At 43.4% G+C, this 11,667-nt stretch overlaps 1 protein-coding gene across 1 annotated transcript; it reads right to left on the reverse strand.

Moving 5' to 3' along the window:
• Nucleotides 1-277: 277 nt before the first annotated feature.
• On the reverse strand, nucleotides 278-11,254 carry LOC142799631 (putative oxidoreductase Mb1385). The gene is made up of 3 exons (XM_075887446.1): nucleotides 10,991-11,254; nucleotides 6,439-6,638; nucleotides 278-708 (listed from the first exon to the last, which is right to left on the reverse strand). The coding sequence occupies exons 1-3, from the start codon at nucleotides 11,151-11,153 to the stop codon at nucleotides 307-309; spliced, it is 765 nt and encodes a 254-aa protein (XP_075743561.1). The 5' UTR covers nucleotides 11,154-11,254; the 3' UTR covers nucleotides 278-306.
• Nucleotides 11,255-11,667: the final 413 nt, after the last annotated feature.

Here is an 11,667-nt window from a genome sequence, read left to right on the forward strand (position 1 = left end):
TTTTTTCCAATTTCTGAACCAAGAATTTTCACAGGAAGAGGACATTAGCTTATTTTGAAGGGTAAGGACAATCCTAGCAGCTTAGAATTCTGTGCCGCGAAGGATATTTGTCGCATGTGGTTTTGCACATAGGTCGCACAGAGTCCCTCTTTGGTAGCTGGTTGTGAATGAATCTTGAGGAATATAATTTTACATGCGTAATAATGGATAATTGAGTATGTGAATGAGTGTACAGATGATATGATGTCAGGTTTATGATTCCTACACAAACCACTAGTTGACAGGTTGTACGTGCACTCTTTATTACTACAGCACTGCACCTCCCGAGACTTCAACCATGGTTCCGACCATGTATGAACTCTGTGGTCCACACAGGAAGGCCACTACATGCGCCACCTCCCACGGTTGAGCAGGGCGGCTGAGAGGTATGTTTGCGGTGAGTTGCTTCTTCTCTTCTTCGGTAAGATGGTCAGACATGGGGGTCACCGTGAATCCTGGAAGAACGGCGTTGCAACGGATGCCAGAACCAGCGACGTCTAGTGCCATGGACTTTGTCAATCCCAAAACGCCGGTCTTTGAGGCCACGTAGCTGGCAAGGCCCTTCATGCCGCTCTTCGCGGTGATGCTAGACACGTTGACAATGGCTGCATCTTTGACCCGAGCGTCAAGCATTCGGCGGATGCCTGCACGGCTCACAAGGAATGTGCCCTGCAGAAGAAAACAAAGAAAAAACGTCAATCCCAATTGACAGCGATCCATCTAATAAAGGAAGTCAGGTTTCATAAAGTAGAGTTTGCTACGTCTTACGTACTGCCACAATTTTTCAAAGCTGTTGTACTGTCATAACGGGGAAGTCGTTCAGCTGAGCCCTTCTCAAAGTTCTCTAAGTCATGCACCACACACTTTTTTTAACGAAGAAAAATTCTGAAAGCTCTTTTACTAGAGGCAACTGATGTGCACATGCTTTATTTTTCTTACTTTTTTAAAAATTAGAAGTTCCTAACATTGCACACATCTTAGCAGGATGAACAAAACAGTGAATGAAACTGATAGAAACATAGCTAATAAGTTTTAAAGTATCACAATGTGGTGCAATGCAACAATGATTCAGTCCTAACGATTACAGTGTGAATAGAAACAAAAAAATAAAAAATTTGTTTATGCATTGCACTTTGCTCAAAATTTCGTCGTTTATTCCTTCAATTATGCGTTTTAACCTCTATGAGAGACGTCTTCTTGATTGCTTCAATGTTTCCAGAGTTTTGTATTCACACTAGTGAAACTGCTATGCGACAATTCGTTTATTGCAACTATACACATTTGAAGCCATTGAAAAGCTTTAAATGTAAGTCTTCCGCGCATACATCATGCGAATGTTACCTCAAAGCAGAGCGTGTACCGATAATAATGTTACAGTGATTAATGTTACTGATTATTATTGTTACTGATTATAATTGTAATTGATTCTTATCATTAAAGATGTATCAAGATTACACCTATTTAACTACACACAAAACACTGAGGTCATAGTTTTGTTCACGGCGCAGACGAATATGTTTAAAGCAAAGTACATTTTTAAACACTTTGTCGATATGCAAAGAGTTACTATTTCCTCGACATAAATTTCGTAAACGTAGTATAAGTGTTTCACGTAATAAAAGTGGGGGCCCTTTTAAAACTGAGGTAATTGAAATTGCAAATTTGACACTTAGGTGCTAAGCTAACTCTTCTCTAAGACTTGCTGTAAACTTGACAAAGTTCTAATTCGGTGCTCTGCTAGACGAGTTACAATATCCTGATTTTTAATTTGCTCAAGAGCACCAAATTTCAGTTCAGGTAATACAATGGTACATATAATTTATTTAGTTATTGTGCGTTCACTTGAAGCAATGTGTACTCTTTTTACACGTTTAATGATCTATCACCTCGGCTTGATAAAAAAACACGTTCTATACATACAGAATACCATGCTATAGGCAATGCAGCCAATTTTAGTGGTCGCGCACTGCGCATGGAGTTTGCAAACGGAGCGTAGAGTTGTTATTTTTTAAAGTTGCATCTCTTCATACAGAGGCCCGGACTTCACTCACAGAGGCGGGAGCCCCGCCGCGTTGGTCTAGTGGCTAAGATACTCGGCTGCTGACCCACAGGTCGCGGGATCGAATCCCGGCTGCGGAGGCTGCATTTCCGATGGAAGCGGAAATACTGTAGGCCCGTGTGCTCAGATTTGCGTTCACGGTAAAGAACCCCAGATGGTCGCAATTTCCGGTGCCCTCCACTACGGCATCTCTCATAATCATAAGATGGTTCTGGGACGTTAAACCCCACACATCAATCAATCAATCAATCACAGGGGCGGGAAAAAGGTGAGTTGCACGTCCTCGAAAAGCACATAACTCTTATTGAACTGCAACTGCAGTATATAAGAAGCGTCGTTGGTCTCACAATTTCTTTTTGGCACGGTGTTTCACCACGTGATATAGAACTGCCACAAAATATCCTCAAACTATGGACACACAACTAGAGCAGAAAATGAAAGAGGGATAAGGGGCCTCGCGACGCGCAGTCAAAGTCATGACACGCGCTTATGTAGCTTCTTTTTCGTTGTCACCTTTGCGTGCGTCACAGCGTGCTTGATGAATAAATTGACGAGACGAATAGCTTAACGTTCGCCGGAGGTCCTTAGAACATTTTCAGTTTATAACGTTTTCAGTAATTGACTCGTGGTGCAATAAACACTGATACTACAATGTAAGAATACTTTCAGATCCCAGGTAAGGCAAACTTCTAATGCGCCGGACAGCAACGAGACAGCAGCCTGTCGTTTCAGCTGATGCAGTACTGTGTCTCGAAATATAGACACTGTAGAAGCAGCATGCGTCTCGGCCACAATGAACGCCGTTTTCGTCATTGCTCCAGCAGTGCCTATATTCATCACTACATTGACTCCCCAGTCAAAAAGGAGCCATCATGGCTACCTATGGTGCACGCAGGACTGGCGGGTCGTAGTGAGGTTTCAAACGGCCAACGTGCAATATTTCGCGCCCGCAGCACCGTTGATCTGTAGGTGGCTGAATAGGCTCAACAATGTAGTTGACTGGAGATGTCAGGTGCAGGACCTGGTATGGAGCATCATATTTGGGTATGAACTTTAGGAAAAGGCCGGAGGCAGACGACGGCACGTGGAGCCATACAATTGTTCCAGGGACGTATGACGAATGGGATGAACGTCGGTCATCAGTGTGCTTCTGGCGAGCCTGATTGTGCGTGGTAAGTAAACCTGCGAGCTACCCATATTCTTCGGCATAAGTGGCGGCTTCGGCCAAAGTCGTCTGCAGGGTCTGGGCAGTACTTAAGGATGCTGTCCAAAAACGAGGAAGGTTGCCGACCATAAAGAATGAAGAACGGGGAGTATACAGTTGTAGATTGAATGGCGCTGAAGTGACGAATTCTAATTTGTGCGGTTCCGATTTGCGACGCCGACAAACCTGTTTTCGCATCTACGTTAGCAACGTTGCTTAAGCTCATTCTCAAACTTAACAATTTCGAATTTGATGGGACAAATTATGCTCAATGATCTATGGATACAAGATTTTCAATGATCTATGGACACAAGAATCGCACCAAACTGCGAAAAATATCGATGGGGCTCCTTGAAAACAAATTTTTTGGCAAACTGTGGATATAAGCCAGTTTACCATACGCAGTTCATTGACGACATTTTGCTAATTTGGCACCATAATGAATCGCAATTTCTTTCTTTTATAGCAGATCTTAACAATGCTCATTCAGCGATTTCTTTTTTGTACTCGTATTCACCTGTGAACATAAACTTCCTTGATGTCATGGTCACTCTATGTAACGGGAAGCTGATACCTAATCTTTACAGCAAACCCCCGGATAGGCAGCAATATCTTCACTTCAGTAGTAGTCCCATGAAGCACAATAAAACTAGTATTCCCTACAGCCAAGGAGTCTGTTTCGAAAGAATATGCTCTGATAGCAGCGAATTTTCCCGCTACTGCGAACAACTTCGGAGCGCGCTCGAAAAACAGAGCCATCCGTCCAGGATAATCACAGACGCCATCAAACGTGCAGAAGAGCTCGACCGTTCAGATCTGCTGAGTACTAACAAAAGACCCAAAGATAGTTCTCAGACTAACCTAGTTTTGACACATGCGGCCTTAGCTCTAAATGTCAACCATATTTTAAAGAAGCATTTCAACATTTTAATACAAAGCGAGCGGCTCAAAAGAACCTTTACGGAACAACTACGCGTGGTCTACCGACCATTGTGGACCCTTCGTGATTTACTAACATCATCTAAAACCACGTGTTCATGTCATGAAGGCTGTCATCCCTGCAATAAATCACGTTGCAAAGTGTGCGCTCACTTGACGACATCTAAAATAGTCTCAAGTCTCTCATCCAGCTTTTCATGAAAAATAAATGGGGACTACACATGTGTTAGTACCAACGTCGTCTATAATCTCGAGTGTTCAATATGCAAAGTTCAATACATAGGTCAAACAGAGACAAGTTTCAATATTAGTTTTTATAATCACCGTGCACACGCCGTAAGCCTCCCCAATCTACCACTGTACCACTGACGTACGCCGTGGCCAGGCGTACGTCAGTACGCCTGGCCACGGTTTCGACAAAACTAGGGCCACTATTATTCAGTCCGGTTTCAAGACAAATCACGACAGGGAAGAGAGAGAATCCTTCTTGATCCACAAATTTTACATCATTCGTTCAGGTATGTATGAAAACGTAGGAAAGCTCACCTGTCTCGCCCTATAACAACCCAACTTCTTATATTAGTAAACTCTCTTAATGTATATTACAATGTATATAGGTCATCCGTGGTTTCTTTACTTCCCAGCTCTTTTACATGTCCTGCCCACCACACTGTGTCGCACGTGTTGATGTGCAAGGAAATTTCAAATTTGTCTATTCATGCACCCGTCGCATGTCAGTCATGTTAGCACAAGCTTTCTGAGGGATTACCAATTCACCAATACCAATAGGATTACCAATATACCAATACCAATAGAATCACCGATATATATATATATATATATATATATATATATATATACATATATATATATATATATATATAAATATATATATATATATACATGTATTGCTCATTGCTGGTTATTTTTTCACCCACTTTTCTTTCCTCTTATTTACATTTCATTTGTTCTAATAACTTCCCCTATACAATCCTTGGCATTATTGTCTGTTAGATCTCATTATTATTGTGTCAAAACACGAAAACAAGAGCCCTTAGGTATACACTTCTTTCCCTTATTCATTAACGAGGGTCTCGTACTGGCAGACTTGGTGTAATTAGGTTGTATACGAGGGACTATTGGTCAGCTGCCCACTCGTAATAAATTCACGTGCTACGTGACGCCACACATGCACATAAAAGGGTGTTTCATAGTCGCCGCTTAGAAACAGAGGGCGCTGACTGACACTCCCACTTCTAAATTCACATATAAACCCGAAAAAGTGGGTGGAGGGAAGGCCGCTGTGATAGCTCAGTGGTTACAGCATCGAACGCGTTATTCGAAGGTCGTAGGTTCAATTCCTGCTCACGGCTGGTTATTTTTTCACCCACTTTTCCTTCTTCCTATTTAAATTCCATTTGTTCTAATAACTTCCCCTATACATTTCTTGGCAATATTGTCCGTTAGATGCCATTAATATTGTGTCAAAACACGGAAAAACGAGCCCTTAGGTATACACTTCTTTCCCTTCTATATATATATATATATATATATATATATATATATATATATATATATATATATATATATAAATATATATATCGGCTCACGAGTGAGGTAAATTTGTGAAAGATTTGGTGTGCCACTGAGGACGAGAGTTGAAGAGGAGGGAGAGGGGAGGAGACACGCTTGCGCAATGAGGCCACTAGCGCAAGCAGGTGGTATGAGAGGGGTGCAGAGAGTAAAGCGTAGCTGTTGGAGAGAGAGAAGGAGAGCGTGGACGTGGGACATACCCGCGAGTAAGAGATGCTCCACATCAAAAGGTAACTGTTAGTTTGTGATGATACATTTTCTCTATTTGTTGATGCATTTTCCACAAAACGAATACCAGTGTTTTAGTTTCTAAAACCACAACAAGAATATGAAAGATGTCGCGGGGAAGGGTTCGGAGAATTGCAAGTAGCCGGGGGTTTTAACGTGCATTTATATCTAAGTACATGGGCTTTCAGCGCCATCAAAATGCAATTGTCATGACCTAGATTCAATTTTGCAGCCTTCGGGTTATCAGACTAACCCCATAACCACTAGACTACCGCACCGGGGTGATACCTCTAGGAGCACATGCTGAATTGTAATGTCATCATAACTGAGTTTTATATCAGATGTTCTCTGCACTGGTGCTACTCTTGAGCCTCACCTTGAGATTTGTCTTGATTACGTGGTCGAAGTCTTCTTCGCTGGAATCCTGGATTGGTGCAAAAGACGTGCCAATGACCGCGTTGTTGACTATTATGCTGACTGGGGTGCCACCACAGTGTTCCCGAACAACGTTGAACAATCTTTCGACCGACGCTGACTCACCAACGTCCACTTCAACAGGGACGTGACCCTGATCTCCTGCGACAAAGTTTTCATGGTGGTGATAAATATACTGTGCAGAAGTTTCGTGGCTGTGCAAGCGTATTCGATAAATATACTTGCCCATATAAAATCGGCATGTATTACGCAACTGAATACATCTTTATATACGGGCCCGATATACTTTAGGACGCTTGTGCATTATATTAGACCAAATCATAAAACATATAAAACACTCCATATTGGCAAGTTAGAAAACATATAGCCTCCACACACTAAAAAAACAAGGCTGAACACTCTGTCTCGGAATCAGTATAACACAAAAGCGAGCCGTGTCTTAATAGAGGCAGTTGGGCTTTTATGGCGCATGGTACCGCTATAAGGGCAAGTGAAGGAATGCTACAGCAAGAAATTGTAATGCCACGCGAACAAAACGAAGCAGCAGGAAACTTAGGGCGTGCCATTCAAGCATAAAAGCACGCATCAAATGAGCATATATACACAAGACGATCGCGTGCCAACAACTGTCACAACAAGGTGCACGAAAAAAACACAGAAGTATACACAGGGAGAGCAAAACAGCTGTCGCATTTGAGCAGCGCACTACTTTCGTGATCACAGCCACGGCAGCGAGTGAAGTGACCTTGGTGCTCTCCTGAATCACGAGGCAAGCGCGTGTGCACTAGATACAAAACCAGCGTTCGCATCGCACCATGGGGAGCGACGATCTTTAGAGTGCATCCAACGCGAGCACTTCACTCCATCTCGCTACTGACGAAGAAAACGCACTCAACTTGTGCTACTCTGAGTACCTCCCGGTCGTTTGCGTAGGTGCATATAAAAATAGCGTGCCGTTAGGAAGCCGTACAATGTGTGCTTTGTGGCCTAGTGGTCTCATGCCGCCCGCTGAGGGGAGATAGGTCATTGCTTCACCGTCAAGCAATAGAACTTTTTCATCTCCTTTTTTCCTCCTTTGCAATGCGTAAGCATGTATTTTAGAACGTCAAGTAAGTGACGGAAATACGTCAGCGGAGTCGTGGTGTACCCCGGCATAAAATTGTTTCGTGTTAAAAAACAGTTGCAGTTTGTCTGCTTTTTCTCTCAATGTACTGAAACGAATATTTTGTATTTCACAGTGACTGCTTGAAGGTATCCATAAATTTTATTGCTTTAAAAAGGACAACTTCAAATTGAGTTACCACTGCCAGTGCACTGGTGTTGCTTAAACTCTCTAACTTCTGATGGCGTCTATAACAGCGGAAGGTGTTACAACGCACGACACTAACTCAACAGAACTTAGGCGGCACGTCGTTTATTCCCAGTCAGCCAAAGCTTCGGCAAACCAGAGCTCCTGTGCAGCGCGAGCATCACGAAGAACCACGAGCCGCGCTTTTTGCTGGTGATGATGGTAGTCTCTAATACCGCAGAAATGATTAAAAAAAACCTTCAAGCCTGCGCTTGACGCGCAGCAGAAACACAGTGAAAGCTGAAAGAGCCCACTTTCAGAGCACCCTTGGAGAACCTTTGGGAAACGGCTACAAGTACACCTACCGGGTACCTACTTCTTTATAATGTTTGTGTAGTAGGGAAGCATTTACAATGCCATGCTTTCATCATTCTTTGGAGAAGCGTAGTAGCCGCTACACACTTGCAAGGAATCTTGTGCAATTTTTTATGCTGTGGCTAGCCACAATGAAGAATTATGCTTGAAGCATTTGTAATGAATTGTAGCATTCGACAGCTCACTTGTTACGCAATTCGCATTATGTGACACCTATTTTTTTACTATCCCTTGTTACTGATAACACGTCATTCTATTCCCGACAATAAGCCTGCGTGAGATGTGTTTACGACAAATTTGCAAGCACCGGCCTGGATTTGTGGTATAATACTGAGATTTTTAGGGCCGAAGCCCTTTAAGGCATGGGTCTGTACATCTTTCAATGTATGTAGCAGTAGTAAGCAGCCACCGGTTCCACATACCCGCTCTATAGCGGGTATATACCACAGGGGTCGCGAGATGGGAGATGGTGGTACTTGGAGTGTTCACTAGATGAACGCTCGAACGGACGCATGGACGGAGGAACAGACAGACTGGCAGACGGATAGACGCATGGATGGACACACGGATGGTCGCACGGATGAACGGAAGCAAGAACGAACGGACGTAAGGAAGCACGAATGGGCTGACGGACCCGCTTCACTCATCATCATTCACTCCATGAATATGCTGTGATTTTCGCAGAATACCAGGGATCCAATCCTATTGGGTCTTTGGTGTTTTTGTTAACCTCTTTTTTCTAACTTTGGGCTATAGTGGTGATGGAAACCGGTGGCGGCGTTCAGCAACTATGGCGCACGTGACTCTTGCAATCTCATGGGAGCTTTCTCTGTAAAAGCAAACACATTCCAAGTTCACCACTCGACGACTACGTATTCAGTGACTGGACCTCTTTTGGATTTTCGTTTTCTCAATTATGCATTATCAATCAGCCCTAAGTGAGAACGTGTTCTGATTGGTAATTGAGCAGCCCACGCAAGCGCTCGAGCTTTCGCAATCCGAAGGCAAGATGGCCTAGGGGATGCTTCAGGAACCAATAATTTTCCTACTGTATCTACATCTGAAGAAAGATTACTCACATACAACGACATTTCCGGGCACTATCACCTCGGTCGCCGATACCTACCGCCTTTATTGAGTCACTCTTCCCGGAGGCATGTACTACTATGGCGTAAACTGCAAACCCAAACATTTATCTCCCCTGCCTTAGGCCACAACATTTACCTTGGAACTTGCCAAATTCAGACTGCTAGTTCCATACTGTGAACAAAGCGGACTTTAAGCATAATATATGGCAGTGTCCACATCACTTTTCCCACTGAGCCTTCGTTAGCAACTCAGTAGTCAGGAGGTGTGGAAAGCTGTCATGCGCAGCTACACAACCCGCAACCTCACTAGGCTATCCTGAGGTGGGTTGATGTGGCAGTAGAGGCCTGCGGTGAGTAGGATCTCCCAACTTCTCTCAGTCCCTTTTTCTTAAGATGGTATAAATAAAGTTGCCTCTCTGTCCCTCTCTCAATTATGCATGCTAATGAGTTTTCAAAACGTACAAATAGGAGGTGTTATACAACGGCCAGATACAACGGTCCTGGTTCTGGTGACTGCTAACTTTCAAAAACAGTGTGACCATGTAGCCCATCCACGCCAGTGGTAAATTGACGTGCCAAATATACGCGCTTCAGCATTTTATAACACATGCAGTTGAGAGGATAGAAATACGTGCTTTCTATGCCAAGAGCAAGTTTATATTACTGAAATAAAATTGTATTTATCCATGCATAATACGAATGCTTCGTTTCTGTAGAAAAAAAAAACACGTTACAAAATCATAGAAAGTTGGAGTGACGCTTATTATGGTCGCTATGTTGCACCTCTAACTCTAAAACGCATCCCTACAACCCGCCCAGAGCCTACCCCACAATAGAAAAAACGTAATTGACGTCTGTTTCAATTGGCGGTATCATTTTGCAAGCCCCGATAAGTGCTATCGAACTAGATCCTTCATAGTGCTAGTTCTTTTGTCACATTTGTTATAATAAATCTGGCCTTTAAATGACTTAGAAAAGGCGAAGCTGAAAATTAATGAAAAAAAGTTTCAGAGACATCACAAGTAAACTGAAGCGTCATCTTTGTCAACATTGTTTACTACAACCATCACATTGACTTTTGGACGTAAAAACACACACTGAAATACTCGCATAGCAACCACTGTTGATGAGTTTCCTCACACCAAAAATTTTGTTTTTGTTTAAAACTTATCGTGCCTTAGTGCCAGCTGATTTAGTGTCGGTGGTTACATGATGTACCTCAGAAAAACTTTCTGGAACGTCAGTTACAAAATGCGTTAGATCGAACACTTTCTGCGCTGTAGCTGAAACCTATCATTCTAATTCTAGGCGGGCTTGTGAAACAATCAAATAGTGAAGGATACTCTTGCGGAAGGCGCAGTTCCTGGAGTGAACATTTGAGGCTTTCTGCGTGCCTTACTGTGTCCTTGTTTTTTCTAGACGGTCCAAAAATTGCTAGCAAGAAATGCGCGAAATACAAGTTCTGATGGCGGGAACACGCAATGTAGTACTGATTGATAATGCCCGTTACAAATTATTCCTCAACTTTATACACAGCTACTACGAAAAGCGTACCGAAAAAAAAACGAGAGGCAACTAAACAGCACCCACAATTCTTGTACGTCTCCCTATAACAGTGCGATGATAACCTATAGGTTTTTTTTTCTTTAGAGGAAGTGCTCTTCGTAGGAAAGCAGAGAAAAAAATTTTTCTTGCAAGAGATTATAAAAAGAAAGTGATATGCATGGCATCGTGATACAAACCGGGTAGTGACCTTGAGACCCTTTCCGCTGCTTCTACATTGATGTCCGCTACCACGACGCGGGCGCCTTTCTCGGCCAGCACATGACAGATGGCTTCGCCGATGCCGCTGCCTCCCCTGGTGACCACAGCAGTGCGCCCGGCAAACTCCTTGTCCGACGACATGTCAACGTGCTTGCCTCGAGAAAGCGTCAACTTCGAAAACGGCGAGCGCCGGGCGGCGGCCTCCGTCAGGCAGACTCGCCTGTCGTCTGGAAGCGCACTGGAAGCGCGATAACACGCGCCCCTCGTCGGCGGTTCAACCTAGTCTAGGTTCACGGCTAAATGCCGTCGTGTAGCAGTATTTCCTTTTCTCACTCGTGTCGGGATGCTTCGTTTTTGCGTTCGCTGCCCCTCAGTTCATTTGGGTTGTTGTGTAATGAGCGCTCACAAAATAACCGGTTTCTTTCCTTCGCCTCGGCAACAGACAAAACGATCGCGTCTTCGAAAGGTGCGCCAGCTGCATGGAAATAATTTTATCGTGCGCCATTCGTGGGGCTTTTATTTCGGGCCGTAATCGGTTGCTATCGTAACAATAAATATACCAAAAAAGCAGCAATGTGCTTAAGTCAAATATATATAGTTTTTATTGATATGTGGGGTTTAACGTCCTAAACCCATCATATGATGATGAGAGACG

This window comes from Rhipicephalus microplus, chromosome 1 (genome assembly GCF_043290135.1).
Source record: "Rhipicephalus microplus isolate Deutch F79 chromosome 1, USDA_Rmic, whole genome shotgun sequence".
NCBI lineage: Eukaryota > Metazoa > Arthropoda > Arachnida > Ixodida > Ixodidae > Rhipicephalus > Rhipicephalus microplus.

Coding starts and splice junctions, on each gene's coding strand:
- LOC142799631 (XM_075887446.1), bottom strand. CDS start 11,153: ATGTCGTCGGACAAGGAGTTTGCCGGGCGCACTGCTGTGGTCACCAGG. Junction 6,639..10,990: donor GGTCTCAAGGTCACTACCCG/GTTTGTATCACG, acceptor ACTTTGTCGCAG/GAGATCAGGGTCACGTCCCT. Junction 709..6,438: donor TAATCAAGACAAATCTCAAG/GTGAGGCTCAAG, acceptor TTTCTTCTGCAG/GGCACATTCCTTGTGAGCCG.